The sequence below is a fragment of the Accipiter gentilis genome, chromosome 16 (assembly GCF_929443795.1).
Source record: "Accipiter gentilis chromosome 16, bAccGen1.1, whole genome shotgun sequence".
Classification (NCBI taxonomy): domain Eukaryota; kingdom Metazoa; phylum Chordata; class Aves; order Accipitriformes; family Accipitridae; genus Astur; species Astur gentilis.
In genome coordinates this window covers 29,130,616-29,150,763 of record NC_064895.1, presented here as the reverse complement: position 1 = coordinate 29,150,763, position 20,148 = coordinate 29,130,616, and the positions used below count along the sequence as shown (strand labels likewise).

Sequence of the window (20,148 nt, the reverse complement as noted above, 5' to 3'; positions counted from 1 at the left end):
AGTTCATGTATTCTAATGCTTACATCATTTTCATACCTTTTCTTAGCACTATCTCCAGTTTTAAGCATTTCTCTCGTTGCCTTTGATACCAAAACCAGCCACAGAACTTTGCAGACACACCAGTACTATATCCAGATGGAATGATTTGCCTATTCCTGTCCAATTTTCCACTATTTATACAGTCAAGGGTAATTTGGTTGCTGAATCATACAGAAAGCTCATGATAATAAGACTTAACTCCTAAATATTTTCTAGATATTTCGCTGCTTCTCAGAATAGAATCCTGCACCATTCCTAGAAAAACAGCTTTACATTTTCCCATAATAAAGTACACAGCTTGCTTGTATACAACTTACTATGGAATACAGATTTATCCCTTATTTGCCCATCTCCAATATTGATAGCTCCTGCCAACCCTCAGAAATTACTATTTTAACATAAGTATTAAACAGAAGGCCCGGAGGCAAAAACAACAGAATCCTATTAGAAACCATTCAGGTCAATGACAATGATTTTCTGCTATGCCTGTTTTGAAAACCAATGTAATGGGTAACACGTTGTTCTAGTCTCTTTTTTAATGTTAAAATACCTCACTGTACCAAGTTAATTCTCTTGCAGATGTTTATGCATATTACACTTCATTTGCTCAAAAAAACCCCTGTAAGCTCAGTAACAGCATACAGTGACTTATCATGATAATGGACATGATGGATTGGCCTTCACTTAATCTTTAAAAACAACAGACATCTAGCCACATATCCTACAGGAACAGCATGCTAGCCAAGGCAGATGAAGAGGCAACAGTCTGTATCCAACAAGGCAGACAGCCTGAAAAGCAGGTATCTAGAGCTCAGAGAGTGGCTTCAGGATACTCAGACACAAGAGGTTAAGATGACCTTGATGATGACCAAGACAAGCAAAACTATTACTAACTGAAGACTAAGAAAAGCAAAGTAGAGACAATCCTGAGAAATTAGATGAACCCGAGTTGGAAACTCCACCCATGATGGTCTTGTATATACAAGTTCGCCCGATTTCCAGGTTCATTCTGGTGTTAATATTTATGATGTGCAGTTCGTCTGGAACCTGAAAGTGGAGATGGATTTTATTTTCTCAAGCAGCAACAAACATCTTCCAGTATTTCTCCTCCTTCCCTGGAACAGTCTTATTTACTATTTGTAACACAGCAGTCCTGAGGAACCCCACATAATCAAAAGAATAATCAGAAATCAAGACAAGTGTATAGCACAATATGACAGCGGGGTAATTTTAATAATGGACTGACCGCAGAGGTGAATTACGCAAATAGAATAGATGTTAAGCCATACAAATGAAGTAAATGAGATACAGAGAAACATTAAGATTTCCACAGACATAGCTATTGTAAAGGCAGTTCTTTTCAGCGTGATTACAGAACTGTCTGAAATAGGAAAAAGTAAAGGAGAGATTATTAATATTAATCATTGGAGAATATTTGACTGAATTTTCAGAGAAAGCTGGTACATTAAGCAGACCTTCAAATCAGAATCTGCCTCTTAAATAAGCTTGTTTTTTTAAGATAAAAAAGGCACCTACATCTCCACCAGACACAGCAGTTTGACATAAAGTCTCAAATCCTTTCGCACTTAGAGAAAAAACAGACAGCACAGTTCTGGCATAAAACAACTAATTTAATAAAGCCTCTACTCGCTCTCGATTAAACTTTGGTCTACAGACAAAGTCTCGTCAACTAAGAGACCCGAACATCAAAGACTCAATTATTTACAATCCATACTATAGCAGCTTCCAGACTCCATGGTTAGGATCAGAGTGGCAGGATGCCAGATGACACAGAAAGACTTGCCTCATCCCAGCAAGCTCACTAAAGATAAACTATAAGAATAAAGCAGGTGAGTTCACACAGTGCATATACGGCACATTAATCACACGCCTTTAAACCATCTATCTGTTTTACATGTTTCAGAGTAGGAAAGTACATAAAAAGGAGGTAAACTGAGAGGCAAAAGAGCAGAAAAAGGCACAAGCAGCCGCAGAAGCTCAAAGGCAGCATCAAAGAGAACCAATCACCAAGAGCAAGAAGTGTTTAGGTGTACCTATCTATGTGGAAAGAAAGGAAGGGTCTGGAACAACTCATCCAACCCAACAGTCGCCAAAAACTTGCCTTGCAGGACATTCCAGCATTACTTCAAAAGCCAAAGAAAACCTTCCTAAAAGGTGAAGATGGAATAAATTATGAAGATGCTCGTATTACTTGGTGACCATTGTTGCTAATGGATTATCCCACAGCAGCAATTTCCACAAAGTGTGGTGCTCCGTACTCATAGGCATCGCAATGAGCGGTAACAGCTTAGCTGGCTAGGGGAAGGCACTGCTGCTCATCTACCCTTAGCCTATCCCCAAGAAAAAACAATACAAAACCCCCCAGAAAACCTGCAAACCTGCCTTAGAAGAGGTGCTTAGAGTCTTTTGGAAAGAGGCAAGCATTGGAGGGCTGGGTGGGAAAAATCAAGAGTTTTAATCAGCGACCAACGGAGTCCTCAGCAGAAGGTTCCTGGCCTTACCTTTGTGAAGGACAAAGATTGTGAACATCTAGCATCTCAAACGAGTCTAACATCTTGGAAAAAAACCCAACCTTCTTATGTCCTTGACTACAAGGGTGTAACACAATTAGAGGTTTTCAAGACAGACAATGATGTCTATACACGTGGAATTAAGACAAAGTGACACCATCGGTTTCTGAAGAGGAAACGGCCAATATAATACACAAGTATCTTATTTACCACATCCTCACCTACTTAAGTGACCTCTTTTTTCTTGATCTCTAATAGCTCTGCTTTATCACAATGCCAATCTCTGAAACACAACTAGCAATAATTAGTTCAGTGCCTACAATTTCCTGCTAGTAAACAGAACAGGTGGCATCTTACTCATCCAACATGTTTCAAAAGTTGCATGTTTGATAACTGCCCAGAGCAGGTACTTCTGAAAGCTCAAATACCAGTTATTTGGCTTTATACTGCTCCGTTTTTATTACAACCTTTCAGTGTTTTCTTTATCACCACTACCAGGAATACGACAGACTGCTTTGGTCTCTTAGCAGCATCAGTTTCCCAAGGTTCAGCTTTCAAATACTGAAAAACTTAGTTACTTAAAATACAGTCATTTTTTGACTAAAATATAATTTTCCAATTTTGATAAATTTATACCTGCTAAAAGGTAAATGAGAACAAATCTTTTTTTTCCCCCATGAAATGCCATTAACACATAAGTCATACATAATTATGCTCCCTCCTGCTGTGTCACTTGGTGTTAGAAATCCAGGATAGGATCTGTATTCAAAATAGTATCCACTCTGAAGCAAAAAACCCCTAACACTTACCAGTCTTCTGTCCTTAATTTGTTTACCAAGTTGTAACCACAATGAATGGATCTGACATCCGAAAATCCTCCGAAGAAAAAGCACAGCACGAGCAGAAGTGGCACAGTTATGTTAACACACTTCAGGCCTAATCAAAGTAGGGCTATTTGCATGGACTAATTAAACGCCTGGCTGTAACGACAAGGAGGTAATGATGTTGGCTATAGAGGGAAGGGGGTGGGAGGGTTGTTTGGTTTATTTTTATATCATTCACAGCTTTCATAGAGCAACGTCATGGAGAAGAGCTTTGGGCAAGGAGGCTGTAGCTTTGCTGGAGGGACCCTGCCGTTCACGACAGCCAGGACGGAGCCGTGCACAAGAGTTGCTCTGCTCTTACCATGCTGGGCTAATAAATGCACAATTATTTCAAAAGCCATAATCACTGCCTGTTCTCAGGGGACATCTGAGCAGGGCCTGAAAAGCTTGTCTTAGCTCAGGAGGCAAAAGAAGGACACCGAACAGAAAACCCTGACAGGACCTTCTAACACTGCAAGCTTATTTTCTAAGCTCCCATCCATCAAGTTCAAGGCAAGAGCAATACAGATAATGGGTTTTTTTCAGCAGCAAATTATTAGCAAGCTGTAACTGAAAACACCAGGATGAATAAGCATATAGAGTGAAATATTTCAAACAAGAAAAATGCATATGTATGGCTCTAACAGGAGCTGAGTTGCAACCTCTTTTTTACCCACCTCTGTCAAAACCAAAGGTTGGGGGGGGGGGGGGTAAAAGCTAAAACAAGGCTAATAGAGGCAAGAGAGAGCTTATCTCCTCCTCCCTTATCTTAGCTCTTGGCCTCTCTCAAACCCATTCCAGTGAGCACAGCCAAATTACACTCTTGGAGAGCAAAGTCTTCACGTTTCTCCCAGAACAGAAGCATCAACACGAGCTACCAGCTTCCTCGCAGCAAGGCTTAGGGAGACCTGAGTCTCTGAACTGTTTTCAGATGGCAGCTGGAGTGCCACTAACAAGCTGACCTGGTCTGGAGGTGGAACAAGGAACCTGCAAGCTCCGGGAACACACAAACATTATCTTGGGTAAGTCCAAAGGTCTGTTTAGCCCAATATCCCATCCACCCATGGCTGTTGCAGATGCTTAGACTAGACAGAACAGCAGCAGCAGAGCAAGCTGCAGTGGTATTTTCCTTGAATACTCTCACAGTTGCCAATTATTTCTTCTTCATGGATTCCCTGAGTCAGAGGTGATGTCTTCAGCAGTAGTAGGTGTCTTGAGGACTTAGCAACTCTCACTGAGTATTTTTCCTGTAAAGGTGTTTGGTCACCCCTCAGTCTACCTATGTACCGCACAAAGTAGTACGTCCTTTGTATCTAATTCCCATTTCATCTGATAGCCCTAGTTCTTGTGGTGTAGGAGATAATCAACGTTTATCTTTTTTTTTTTGTCTTCTCCATGCCACTCAGGATTTCATAGATCTCCATTATATCACTCCCAAATATTTTTTCCATGGTATCATTTTCCTTCTCCCCTCCCTTATTTTTAAAAAGAACTGAACATGGGTTCAAGCTGTGAAGGCACTGCTGAATTACACAGCAGAATAACAGTATTTCCCAGTTTGGTCTCTAGTCCCTTCATTATAATTGCTCACACTGAGTCAGTCTTTTAATAAATATCGAGCATCAAGCCTGTGTTTCTCACAGTTATCAATTATAACTTTAAAATCTTGTTCCTGAGTGGCATTAGCCAACCCAAAGATCATTTTTCTGTAGTAAAATAAGGAAAAATTGTTCTTATGCAATTCGATCTATATCTACACTAATTTTTACCTGCCTCTTCACCACCAACCCAGCATGGTCAAGACCACCTATTCCAGCACAGACTCCTCTGGGACACCACTAATGACTTTCCTCTGTTGTGTAAATTGATCATTTAGTCTTCTAATATCTTTCAATTATTTATGCATGCAAAGCCTTCACTCTTATTCCCACAATCTTTAAAGACGTTTTGGTGAAGGACCTAATTTTTGGAAATCCAGGTAGAGTTACACATTTGTCCAATGCTTCAAAGAAAACTACAACCTAGATGCTTCACTGAAACTTTAGCCCATTTCAAGTAGCCAGAGGAAAGGAGTTCCCCGGTCATAAGATGAAAACGTGTATTATGGAAACAAGAACCTCTCTATATTCAGTCTCACAGAGGGAGGTGGTTTCAAACTGTTATCCTAATAAAGACAATTAAGGTCCAACACTTCAGCAAAACACAGCTTCTTCCCAAGATGTCTGAAAGAAGAAAATACATAAAGTGCTTGTAAAATGTCCACTTCCTAAGCTCATACCCAATCTATTAGATGAGGAGGGTACACACCTTCCTTCACCACGAGCCAGACACTTTAAATTTCAGACTAATATATGAATGCCAGTAAAAAACCCAACTATCCATCTTCTACATGGAAGACACAGCTAGTCCAACACACAATGCTGATCATTCTAGCTTAGGTTTTCAGCAGCCGAGACAAGCAAATCAATGAGCCACACATGGATGAAATGATACATTGGTTGCCTATGCATTCAACCAGTTCTAAAACTCCTGTCCTTGCCTCCAGGATGTTGTACAGACTTTTTATCTCCTTTAATTACCACTGATAGTATTTGAAAATGACAACCAAAGAAAAGAAGCCATGAACATCATCCTGAAAGACTTGATAAAACTGCAAAAACGAAGAAGTGGTTCAGATGGCCAGAAGCTTGAAGGCACTCTGAAGCTCTGGGCTTGCTACAAAAGAGGGTAAGATTTCCTGTGCCGAACAGCAGCTCCTCTTCTACTTAAGAAAAGAAAATAGTTTACAAGTAATTACATGGTCTCCCAGGCTACCAAAACTACAGAGGTCACTTCTGAAGTGGGAAAAAGGCCCATGCATGAAGGTTATCAACCCAAACAGTATTATTTTCAAAACCATTTGTCAGTCTATGGTGCAGGAGAAAAGCTTGGGAAAAAGATATGCTCACCACAATGACAGAAAATTGGAAACACTTTAAGCTATGAAGTTTTAGAAAGAATCAAAGGCATTTCCCAGTAAGAACTTTGAAATTTCTGTCCAGTAATCAGGATAAACACTAAATACATAGTCCTACTCTTTGCTTTAAGCATCAGTTCTGGGCAGCATGGTGGCCTTAACCCAGTATTTCAATATAAATGGAATTTCAAGGGGAGAAAAGCAGAAGGCTGTAGGCTGCGTTTGGTTAGTATTTCATTTTGGTCAATTTTGCCTTTCTGGTATCTTTTCACCAAGCAATATAAAATTTAAAAAGAAGTAGCTCTTAGTCCCATCTCAGCCATCCCTTATGTGGATTCCAGTACAATTTTATTTGACCTTTAATTAAATTCCACCTCTACCAGGCAATCGATACCAGCTATTCCCACAGGACAGGTTTTACTCTACATCCCTTTCTCTTTTTATCAAAGTGTACAGAAGCAGATAACACATCCCATGAACAACAAACCATGTCACCACAGTGACACTAAAGTGCAAGCAGCCCGTCAGCCTGCTACATACACTGAAGCAAAGATAGTTACAAAACTTGCAGGAGGAGATGCCCAAGATTTGTCCTTGATTTCTCACATCTTTGCTGTGCAATTTAGTTCAGGGTAACTTGAAAGAACAACAATTTAAATGTCTGTTGCCAAATCAATATGATCAACGATTAGGTCATAATTATATAGACAGTTTGCCACAGAATAGTCAATATGTAGTTATAGATGCAGGCTAAAAAGGGACTTGGGGGGAAAAAATCCTTACATCTAAAGCTATGAAAGAAATGACACGACGGTCTCTTATTAAATCTAAACTGAAGTTCAAGGTTTTCTTGCTATAGTTGATGAGACAGACTGCACTAGGTAAGACTTACACGTATTAAAAAAAAAAATCTAGTTCCAATTTCAGTTCTGATATTGACTCACTGTGGCCTAAGGAAAGTTGCATATTCTTAGTAACAACCACTTCCTAGCTGTTATTGAGGAAAATAACCACTTCTGCTGCTGCGGTACTGCATATAGTTCCAGCAACTCAATACCCTAAAAGCTACTGTTGCATAAAGACAGTGTCCAGTAACGTCCTTGCTTTGTAGTTTCTGCACCTACCTAAACAGAATTCATCTCGCCCCCATCTGATACACCGATATTAAAATTTAGCTTGAGGAAGGAAAAACAGCTTAACTGCTGCTTTGAGGAAACAAAGAAATTGTATCAATAAAATTATAAACAGAGCTAATAAAAAGCAGTCATCAGCCAAAACTACCAGCGAAAAGCTATGGTTTAGCTCATCTTGTTCTTTTGCCAAAGCAACTCTCTCACCTATAAAGCTGCAATATCATCTCTCTCAAAGAAAGTGCTACAAAAACACACACGCTCGTTTCCTCTGTGCTTGTAAAACCCCACGTTCCGAAGAGGCTTGCTGCAGTAGACTACAAGAACTGATGGTGCCATTTCCCCAGCTCCATTTGCCGTCCACTGTAGCTCCAACTAAGGTGCCAACAGCTACTCAACTTTTAATGGTGATTGAGCTTATTGCTTTGGAAGAGTATTTCAGCTTTTAGCTGCTACAGTAGCTTAAAGCTGCATACTCCCTAGGCACAGACATCCCTCGCAACTCCAGTGAAGATATGTTGGTCCCAAGGAGCAAGTTCCTGCTACGGAGTGAAGTCAAACGTTTACTATTACAGCTACAAGCCCCTGCAAATGGCACAACCTGGCTTACGACAAGACAAGTACACCAGAGAGGAGACAGAACAAGAATATGACCAAAGACGACTGACCACTTGGGTCTTCCTAGAGGTGGGGAAAAGCAGAGACCTGGAAAGGAGAATGGGACCAAGAACTGATGCTGGAAGAAATAGGACTATCTTGCAAAAAGCTCCGTCGCGTCAAAAACCAGCATGAGCTCAAGGAGTCAGAAGTCAGAGATGAAGAAGGAAACACCTCCTGCCCAAGCATGCAATGGAGACAAGACTCCTGGTGCGAGATCCAGCTCGTGGACGCAAACACCTACACTGAGCTGGGGTTCTCGTCTCCCGTGCCCCGTCAACAGAGCCCAGAGAGTGATGCAGACCCATGGGTGCCTGTTTCAGCACGAGCTGGATCCCTCTCTGGGCTCTGCTGATGACATCTCCACTGGCAAGGCACTCGGTTCACATGGAGACAGCTGAACTGAGATGTCTCAACCCATAAGCTGAACCCACATCTCACCTCAGAGCTGTTAAAGGTGAATCTTATTTATATCAAAGGAACAAAGGCCCTTCCCACTAATTTCAGAATTTTTAGAGTAGTGCACAATCTATCTTTGGAGGCGAACCAGGCAAAGGTTTTGCACAAAGAGGGAAAAAGTACGTAATCATATAATCCAAAGCCCAGACAGAGGGTGACCAAATTAAGGCGGCACAAACACCCCCAGCTCTGCCAGTTCAAAGCTTCTGAGTACTTGACTTCACAAACTGATGGGCCATGAGGAGGCACAGAGTCCCAGAGCGCATTAGCTGCAACACATGGCAGAAAGATGTATTTCAAAAGCAAACAGCCTCTGCTCTGCTTAGTACAGCGTTCGCAAAACAGTCACAGGAAAACCACTTCTTGACATCCTTCCATAAAAGTATGAAAATTAAACCTGCTTTTTTTTTGCATGCCTACTGCACCCACCATGTTAGTAGAAAATGACTTTTCTTTCAAATCAATTTAGTGCTTTTGAAAGGCAGTAGATCTCAGTTTACAATATCAATGAGGCAAGCACAGCACAGCCAAGGGAACTATAAGCTGCATCTCACTATTTTACCAGCCCATTTTAATTTGGGCTGGAAAGCAATCTCTGCTGAAAGAAGGAAAAAAGATGGTGCAGGTCCCATGTTAGCTCTCCAGGGCATGGGAGTATTAGTCTAGGATCGCTTGCATCCTTACGGAGCTCAAAGCAATCGCTAATGCTTGATCTTCTGCCCACTTGGAAAGTCAGAATACAACAGCAACTCAGGCTATGCTTCTGTAATACACAGGATGGTGTAATACTTTCCGTGCCAGGGAGGAAATTAACCCAGAAAGCTTACTTAGTACATGCCACACCATTTCTTCATGACATTACCTTTGGATCATCAGCACAGTTTGATCTAGGACCATATAACAACCAGGCCAGTTCATATTCATACAGGTGACCAAGCCATGAATAAAATTCCATCTCCAGTTACCAATCCCAGCTGACCACTCAGATCCCATCCTAGCATTAACATTTTAGTGCAGGTCACCGGAGAACTTGTTATGCTTGCCAAATTACACACGCACAGCAGTGAAGCAGCAAAAATGAGAAAAGTATTCCCTTTGGCAGGTGTTCAGCAGTAATTTGCTGAAAATGTACAAAAAAGGCACTGAAATTCATTATTTAGCTTTGACAATGTCATGACCGCTAGGGCCATCATCCTTTCCACCAGCGTAGGATAAAATACAGATCAATAGCATTTACAAATATTGCTAAATTCTGTGTAGCTCAAATTTCTGTTATGAATAAACACTACCACCTCGTACACATTTGACAAAGACGTGTTTGGTTCCAGCATTCACCTTGGAAAACCTGAAGTCACATATCATCATATGTGCTGTTGCACATGCACAGAAATACGTGGGTATGGCTTCCTTATATCTACCTTCCCCAGTCATCTACATTCAGTCACAAACCTGAATATTTTACATGCAGGAGAAAATGCTGCAGAAATACTGAACAGGACAGATAACTGGATAGGCAATCGCTTTCTGTAGCTGCAGGATGAAAAAAGATGAAAAGCTACCCATAACAAGATTAGGATCTGATGAAATGACTTTCACTTCTACATCTTCCAAATAACACACACTTCAGCAGCTAAAAGTTGGGTCTTGCAGTAGAAAATAAGCAATGCAAAAGTAACAGGATGCCAACAAAGGCCAGCCAGCTTTGGGATAAATTTCCTCAAATTCTGCAAGCTGGAAAGGTGTTCTCCACACTAAAGGCATTTAGGGGTAAACACTCGGCAACAAACAGGTTTTAATGGCAAACATGGCTTTTGCACCATGGAAGAGTCACATCCAAAGCTGGAAACAAAGAAAATCTGCCTGCTTCTCCAGAAGGTTAGGAACTAGTCTCCAAATCTCTGGGAACAAAAGGAAATTTAGGCAGAATCTCTGCTGTAAATGATCTGGCACTAAAACAATAGCCAGTTATCTCCTGCCGGGCACTGAAAAAAAATCACTGCCTAGTCAGATGTCCTGAGGGATTTGACAGACAAGCTCTGATGGATACCGCCACAGCAATTTGCAGTATTGCTGCCTCCTGTTATTCACTTCCTCCTCTGCCAGAAGCTGCTGCCTGCACCAGCAGGGATGCAGAACCAGGTAAGTGCCCACACACCTCCGCTGCCCAAATTACTGCTAGAATAGGAGCTTAAGCCAGCAATTACAGCAGTTTGAGCTGGAGCTGCTAGAGCTTCAAGAGCCTACCTGTCACAGTACCTACTCATTACAGCAAGTCAAGAGGTGAGATCTGACTCTCAAATTCTGGCAATTTGTAGCTGGGCAATTTAACAGGCTGGGCTTCCCACAGCCAAAGAAGTAGCATATCTTCTTAAATCACTATCCGTTCTAGATTACATTAATTTGCCACAGGATGAACTCTGGCAGCTGAAGGGTGGACGGCTATGTTTAGCTGCCCGTTTTGGAAGTGGTAACCTCAAGCAGAGAGTCAAGGTAGATAAAAGGAGAACAGTAACCTCTTAAATTGCCCCAGCATGAATCACTGGAGCTAGTGAGTCAAAGCCCTTGGTTATTTTTGCTAGAGTCTCAGAAAGCACAATTAAGATACATTAGTGTTAACAAGCAACCATATGTCAATTGAGCCATCTGAACTGTAGGAGAGCATCTTCTTTGACTATACTAACTGCAAGGTAAAGCATGTTTGCTTAAACCTCTTTCCGAGATTCACAGTACACTAGAATTTCTCACAAGCGGGGCCAGTGAAACACATACAAAAGCCAGCTGCGACAGCACAGGCATAAGGTGCCCACTTGTCACCCCATGTAACTTCATTGCGGGTCTGTGCCCTAGAAGTCAAGCAACCAGGCTAAATCTTGGTAAAAGTACAGCACCAGCAGCAAGACTAGACTTACCTGCAGAAATCTAGATCTTCTAACAAAACTCCTAAAGTCTTATTTGGGAAATCTAAACCAGACTTCAACTTTGAAAATAAAGTGTGACCTTTTGGAGGTTTATTCCTCACTATTGAAATCAAAATTGGGAGTTGCTTAGTTGTCAACCTTCACAATCACTGTACTTCTTGTGGAGAAACTGCAGTTTCTATTAGAAGAACTACTGATATACACGAGACCTAATGTATTTAAGAAAAGAATATAACAACCTCTCTAGAAAGCACATCATCTGATAACCACACAAACCCCATTCTTCATGGCTTGATCTGGTCTGGCGTGTTCAAGAAGAGTGATTTCCAGCTGGGTTTTAAAAGGCATCAGGAGCTCCACATATCAAACCAACTGCTCCTGAAACTGCCAGTGCTTGGGTTTTTTTTTTTTTTTCTTCCTCAGAAGAGTTAAGAGGTCTTAAACTGGACACACAATAATCCAGCCCTAAGCAGTTGTTATTTAAAACCTATGTTTAGAGCGAAGGCTCTAAAGTAGCTGGATCTATCTGTGTACCACTTGCCAAAAGATCAGTAAGGCTTTTGGGATACCTAAAGGAAATTTCCTCGTGCATAATGAAAACATTTGTGGCAGCGGGAAGCATTGCTGCCTGCTCACCAGCTCAGCGGAAGACACAGCTAATGGTGGAAACACAAAAGGACACTTGGCAAAAGCAATCGATGACAAGCCTAAGAAAAAGGCAATCTCACGGTGTTGTCCAGTATTAGGAGCTGCAATTTCTCCACGAGGAATCAAATGCAGCAGAAAATACTCACTTCTGCAAGTTCTGGGCTTCAGCGCATGATGCAAGTGGAAAGTAAGTCTTTTAAGAGACTACTGACCGATGAGTAGATGTAAAGGCAAACTAGTCTTGGATAACAGACCTATTATGGAAATAGTTATTATGTCTGCTGTACACCTGAATACTATCACATGAATATCAGGTACACAAGATACTCGAATAGCAGAACATGAGGTTCCAGCAATTTTATCCCCTTCTTACTTCACCATTAACAATGTGATTTATGACCAGACTGAACATCAGACAACACATGATACTGTTAAAATAAAAATTTAAAAATAATTTCTGTGCATTTTTAAAAACACTAAGAGAAGCCAGGCTTGATGCTGCCATCCAAGGAGCTGCACAGGCACATAGCCTAAGGGGACCGACCTTTCTGACACCTGCCTTTCCCAACACAGGCAAGTTCTCCTTTGGCCTCTTTCACTAATTAAAAGTCAGATCCTGGCTCAGAAAAGAGGTGCTCAGCCCTTGGAGTTAAGTGGTGAGTCATGGTGGCAGTTAAATATGCCCAGCACCTCTAATGACTCACAGGTCAGGTGAGAGGAGCAAAATGATGGGGAGCAGCAATTCTCATTTGCATGTGTATTTTACACCTTCTTGGTTCATTGTCCTCAGGAAAAGAGCAAAAGCAGCCACAATCAACACTTCAGCTTGATGGGAACAACTCCCAGAGAAAGATGTATTTCTCTAGTGTACAACATGAAAAAATCTGTCTTGCAGTGATTTTTTTAGCAGTAATTACAAATCTCCTCCTAAAGAAGGGAAGCTTATCACCAAGTCCACAACCTTGCTTGATAGGCATCCAGAACTGCACTGAAATCTCCTAAGTGGTGTTCTCAGCAGATAAAAATTAAAACTTCTCAGTTGTGTTGCACACTCTCTTCAAAACAAAGATCCCCTCCGGCTCTGCTATTCTTTACTCATTCCTTGGCCAACTTATTTTTCAAGCATACCAAAGAACCTCAAGCAAAGACTTCTGTCTGAATAGTCTAAAAAGTGTTTACTACCTCAAGAGGGAGGTGCTACAGAAATATTAAACACCAGCAACACTTTCTCAGGGAAGTACTTCCTTCCTCCACTCACAACAGAGCTGCTATTAAAGCATAGCAGTTTCTCTGTTTATCTTTTTTAAAAAACACACTTCTGGTTGGTGAGTTCATGTATGTAAATACAGTCACTTCTACTCTTGTGTCCTGTTCATGTATCCATAAAAACCAAGATCTTAACTCGCTTCAGGCCCACTCACACAAAAAGGATCTCCTACCACTTTATAAATAGAGGTATAAAGGGAGTTTTTCACACCCGAGTCAGCTGCCCAGTTAACCTGGACACAATTTAAAGCAGCAACCTATCTTAGACCCTCTGAGGCATCCTGTGAAGATCCTGCTCTCTCCACTGACTATAAAGCCACAGTTTCAGAATTATGTATTTGGCAGCAGCTGGCTAGACCAGTGCCCCACTTCCCCAAGACAGATCATTCCCAGTCCCACATCATTTCTCTCATACAGGCACTGCTGGGTTTGCAGCTCTGATTTACCACGAGGCTGGATTTACCCTAAGACTCTGTACCTGCAAGAAAGCCAGCAGCCAACTCAGAATATCAGCTGGAGTCCAAGGGCCAACACAGACTGAGGACTAATTTCTTTAGTCAGACTTGCAGTGCTGGTTCCTGGTGAGGAACAGTATATACACCCACGGCAGGCTACAATCATACTGTACTGGTTGAAACTGGACAGAATCACATCCTTTTTATCAGATTAACTGGGACCAGAAGCTGCAGTGGGCTGATCAAGACAAAGTATTATAGGAAGAAAATTAAAAATTATGTCAAGAGGAGGATACCAGATTGATGAGCCCTTCAGTGCTGCACAATTCGGAACTTATAGGTCAGCATATCACTATCACTGGAAAGACAGCATTGCTCACAGAAGCAGAGCTTAAGTTTAGGACAAAGTAAAGAAATGACTGGACAAAAGGGGAAAAAACTGCGTTCACTGTTAGGTGAACTGTAGCCTACACAGATAGATGCTCTACTGGCTTAATCAAAGGTCATGCTCAGAAGGACTTTTTAAAAAAGTATCCTGGCTGAAGGTCTTTTTTCCCATTAGGGAAGAAAAATTGCAAGGCTACCATAATCCCATCCAAAGTAAGGGGTGAGAGACACCAGATCCCAGTTTACTGATGAATGCAGTGCCCACAATATAAAACAAGTAAAATACTGTCAGTATTCCCCATGTAGCAGGGCCTGTTGATGGAAGTAGTGAGGGAGAAGGGCTGAATCCCCATGTACAAAGAGAAATAAATTCAACCTTGAGCGTTTACTTAGAGTGTCATTGACCATCTCAAAACAGTACTGCAGTGACACAGTACAACAGCTAAATGCAAGAAGCACAGAAAATAAAAGGTCTGATTCATCTTGAACCAATTTTTCTTGCCTCTAGAATATTTAGGAAGTGCAACTTGAGTAACTCCCACATACCTTCATTTACTAAGCATTTAACATTAATTTTACATTAAAAATATAAACCTTTATTTATCGGCTGGAAAAAAACACACGTTGTTAGTGCAAGTTTTCTCACGTTGCTCAATCAGCGTGCTTGCAAGGCAGTACACTGACTTCAGAGTCACTTGGTTTTTGCATGCACTTAAAATTACTTGGTCACACAGTCTGTGTCATAAATAGTTTCCTCAATCTGCAAAGGACAGGCTACTCAAAAAACAATTTTAGGTCCAATAAAATTAGCTAGACACCTGCAGCAGAAAAAGTATAGAATAACCACCCAACATATGTATAAGGACAGCACTAATTTGAATAGACAACCTGCTAACACCACCCTTCTTCCATAATGAGCTGTGTCCCTCAGTGCTCACAACCAGGGCTCTAGAGCAAAAGAAAAGTAATTCTTTTCCCAACTTGTTCATTATTTTATCTTGATAAAATCCAATTGGAAAGAGCAGCATAGCACTTTTTGTCTGGTCTTTGAATGCCGAGGGAAAAAAAAAAACCCAAGGAAAACCAGCAGAAGTGTTTGCTGCCCTCAAGAGGAAAACCAAATGAAAGTACACCTTTGTAACACGAAGGTAGACATAAAACTAGGCAAAGACTAGTAGTCCTACTCAGGTTTAAAACCGTTTTCTTTAGTAGATGATAATGGTATCAAGGAAAATCCACTGCACTGAATGATGACAAGGTAGCAAAGTAAAACTGTCAGTAGGGATGCTCACCTAGTTTTAACATCTCCAAAACGTCAAATCTCTTTTTTCTTCTCAGTTTTATACTGCAAAATGCACTGAAAAGTTATGTATTTAATGACCCAAAGCGCACACAAATAAATCAGCCTCTGATTTTCCATTCATCAACTGCAAAATAAGAAGAGCATCTCCCTGTCACACCAAAATACTGCAAGGGTAACTGCGTTTGAGATTGCAAGGGGCTCGGAGCTCCTGAGCACTGACGCTCTTGGGGGTGAGTCATCCCTTACAGGAGCTGACGTCTGGCCTCCCTCCAAGGCAGGATCAGTTCCCCATCCCAGCTAAAGGAAATCAATCCCATGGCAATGTGATTCATCACAACTAAAAATCAAGGTGATGAGGCATAAAAGGTAGAAGTCCAGATGGAATGCCAAGAAATTAGAAGCTTAGCAGTTCCTACATGAGAAAACAGATAAACCACAGCCCTATCTTCTGCTGGTGCTATGCAGTACACAGAGCAATGCTGCAAGTTGAGCTATAAATATGCTGTGCCTAAATACATATCTGGATAAACACTGTCTTTCAAAAAAAAAAACAACTTTTTGTCTTCTGTATTTTTTCTTACAACAGTTACAGAACACTTTTAAACAATTGCACTAAGGAAAACCAAGATGCTTACTTGACAGCCTCTGCTACATTATTGGAAGTGTGACCTGACAAGGCATCGTGAAGGTTTCTGATGAAGTAATCTCTGTAGTCTTCAGGCAAGGCCATAAATGTTCCACCCATCACAATAAACTCTACTTTATCCACGCTGTGGCCCAACTGCTTCAGCTGTAAAATTAAAAGTACCAGGAAAAAGTTACCAATCAGGGACTAAATCTAAAAGACTTCTCTGAAAACCCTGACATTCTTACACTGCATTTCCTTCTTTAGTTGTCATATCTTTTATGAATGACAAACCATTATTACTTTTGTACAGATTTTTTACAACCCCCCAAAAAAACCCTCAAAAGTTAATTTTTCTACTGCATGAACACAACACAGATATTGAGCCCAGCACATAGGTTTTCTTGACAAAGCAGAATTATTTGAGCCTAGCATCTTGCTGATGGAGTTACACTGGGTCCAGTTTGAAGCCAGCTTAGATATGGCCAGTAGGAAAAGCTTCTTGCATCTGCTTCAGTCCCTGGAGAACTAACTTTCCTCACAAACTTGTGGGAGAAAAGGACTACAATGAATCCATGGAGAATTTTCCAATGGATTTGGAGATAAACAGGAAACCAGTCAAAGCAGAATAGGATTGAGAAACTCTTCAAATCTTCTAACTCTCCAGCCAAGACCCCCAAAAAATCATTTTGGTAGGAATGCCACTATTTGAGTACTACATTCTCCATGTAAGTAATTACCAAGAACTAGCAACTGTCACACAAGTCCAGTACAATTTTGTTGTAATAGGATCTCCTATTAGTAATCAGGTATTGTTCAGAACAGATAAGATCTTATACAAGGTTGAAAACTTGTCATTTATCTAATAGAAATGACAGTTAGACAATTAGAAGGTCTATAAATAATATTTCCATGGGGATCAAGTCAGGCTAAGGTAGAGTTACAGAATCATGAAAAAGTTGAGGTTGGAAGGGACCTCTGGAGATCACCTAGTCCAATCTCTCCTCTCAAAGCAGCATCAGCTACAGCAGTTTGTTCAGTGCTGTGTCCAAACAGGCTTTGAGCGTCTCAAAGTGCGGAGACTGCACAACCTCTCTGGGCAACCTGGTCCGGTGCTGGGTCACCCTCAGTTAAAAACTGTTTCCTGATGTTCAAATGGAATTTCTCATGTTTCAGTTTGCTCCGGCTCTGTCTTCTTTACAGCCTACCACCATGTATTAAACACATTGGTAAGATTCCCCCAAGCCTTCTCCTCCCCAGCTTAAACAGTCTTGGCACTCTCAGCATCTTTTCAGATGCTCCAGTCCCTTCAACATCTCAGTGGCCTTGTGCTAGACTTGCTCCAGTATGTTCATGTCTGTCTGCTTCTAGGGAGCCCAGAACTGGACACAGCTCTCCAGGTGGAGCCTCAGCAGCGCTGAGGTGAGAGGAAGGATCTCCTCCCTTGATGTGTTGGCAACGCTCCTCCTAATGCAGCCCAGGAGGCTGCTGGTCTTTGCATCAAGGGCACAATGCTGCTCATGGTCAACCTGGTGTCCACCAGTAGCCCCAGGTCCTTTTCTGTCAAGCTGCTTTCCAGCTGGCTGGCCCCCAGCACGTACTGGTGCCTGGGGTTGATCCTTCCCAGAGGCAAGACTCGGCATTTCCCTCTGTTGAACTTCAAGAGGTTCCTGCCAGCCCATTTCTCCAGCCTGTCCAGGTGTCTCTGAATGGCAGCACAACCTTTTGGTCTATCATCCACTCCTCCCAATTCTGCTTCATCTACAAACTTGCTGACAGTGTGCTGTCCCAACATGCACACCATTAACACAGAGGTTAAACACTATTGGCCCCAATATTGACCACTGGGTTTTATCATTAGAGACTGGCCTCCAGCTGGACTGAGTACTGCTGATCACAACCCTTTCAGCCCACCAGTTCAGGCAATTAAAAACATTTGCATTATTTTCATCACAACCACAATGAATCCCCCTTGCACTGTAAAAATTTACCTGTTCCACTCTGTGTCTTGTCTGGAGATAGGGGTCGTATCTAGCCCGAATGGCCCTCATGGACGTTGGCTAAAAAACACAAGGATGCTGATTTTGTAAACTTTTTTTTTTTAAAGAACAGAGTGAAAAAGAACAAAAGACAACTTTTAGCATTGAAACAGACGCTGAAGTTTTCAAACCCTAATTGATCCTAAAGCCTTCAAACTCACAACCAAAGAGTGCATCCAACTGTAAATATGAATTTGGCTCCTTAAATTTTTTTTTAATTGTAACAAAACACATTTTCCTCCTGAAATGGTAACATGACATAAAAAGAATGACACAATTTTTCAAATTTTTAGTGCATTACAACAGGATAAAGAATCTCTGTAGTGAGTCACAAAAAATATTGGAAAAATCACAAACTGAAATACCACTTTCTCTGTCCCATTCATTTTAGTTTCTCTTCACTTGCCCAAGTTATCCAAGCAGCGTCCTCTAGAGTTCAGTCTAAACTTCAAATATTCTTTATAAGCTAAATATATTCTTCCAATTGAAATCCCTAACAACTTTTTATATTAGTAGCTGATGTAAGCCTATTAATAATACTCTAAGATAAGGTTTTCAAGTATCTTGTGTATCCTGGATTTGTTTGGTATTTCACATCTGTTGTATTAAAAGCTCTAAAGGATGAGGACTCTTTTAATCATGCACAACTCCCACATGCTGTTAGTACTAAACAAATGAATACAACATATCCAAAGCAACACAAATTATAAAGCGGTAACATATACACAGGATTTTCCTACTTTGCACTAACAGGACAAGCTTCAGGTCACTGAGAAGTAGATAACAACAGACAAACTCCATACTAAAAGGATGCTGCATCACTGTTTATCAAATTAATCCAGTTTGTATTTTACCTCATTTTGCTACTTTACAGCTGTACCATAGTTATGAGTTGTTTTATTAAAATCAGTCACAATAATTTAGTCACAATGAGATCTTCTGCTGTTAAACTTTCTCCAGACAACAGGACAGCACTACTTTGGAAATACATATATTTAGTGAGATATCACTGCAGATACAGAGACATAAAAGGGCATGAATGTAATTTCAGAAGCACGGACAACTAAATAATGGGCTTTTTTCCAGAGCTTGACCTTTGCTGATCCTCTGGGTCCTGTAGGTTGGACAGGACTGAAAGCAGGTCCAGCTAGGACAGAATGCTCGGGGCTGTGTCCAGTCACTATCAAAACCTCTCTAGATCCCTACTCAAGAGTTTGACAACTGTCACGTTAAAACATTCTTTTCTTACATTAAGGCACAATTTTCTGCATTCTAACTCATGTTTGTTGCCTCCCATCTTTCCACTGGGCACCTCTTAGGACTCTGGCTCTGCCTTCTCTGTACCCTTCCCTTAAAACCATATTAAGCCATGAGTAAAACTGTATGTTTCTGCAGGACTGTTTAGTTAGGAAAACTGATGCAGACTGATAACTGCTGTAGGAATCACAGCTAGCATTCATTTCAACAAACTGCATGCAGCAATGTCCCACGGGACATGTCACCTTCAGCTGCTCTTACTCACTCATCGCTTTCCACAGCTGGAAATTCAGATTAACAGCTGTTCCCACACCAGCAAGTCATGGGGTACAGCCACAATGCTGCACTTGCCCTGCTCAGAATCACAGGCTGCTCACTCCTGCTCTACAGCTTATTGCATGTATAACAGTATAAACAGCAGCAAGGTGAGGAGAAAGAAACAACTGCTACAGTAATTGAGAAGAATTTCCAGTCCTATAGCTGAGCTGCTTTAGATCTCGAAGTTTATAAAGTCTGCTTTTGTTTTGTATTCTTGCAACATGAGTGAATTTGTAGAAATAGAGAGCAGCTTAACCCAAGTTTATAGAGAGTGTAGGCAATGCATTATGGCAGACA

General features: G+C 41.1%; 1 protein-coding gene across 3 annotated transcripts in view; it reads right to left on the bottom strand.

The window, feature by feature from the left end:
• Positions 1–20,148, bottom strand: part of ELP3 (elongator acetyltransferase complex subunit 3) — an 88,992-nt gene that overhangs the window by 61,288 nt on the left and 7,556 nt on the right. For all 3 annotated transcript variants that reach the window (XR_007508382.1, XR_007508383.1, XM_049819317.1), the window contains exons 6-7: positions 18,229–18,297; positions 16,248–16,402 (exon numbers count right to left, since the gene is read on the bottom strand). Coding sequence is in view for 1 of the 3 variants with exons in the window: in XM_049819317.1 (XP_049675274.1) it covers positions 16,248–16,402; positions 18,229–18,297 (224 nt within the window). In the remaining 2 variants the exon portion in view is untranslated. The remainder of the gene's footprint in view (positions 1–16,247; positions 16,403–18,228; positions 18,298–20,148) is intronic.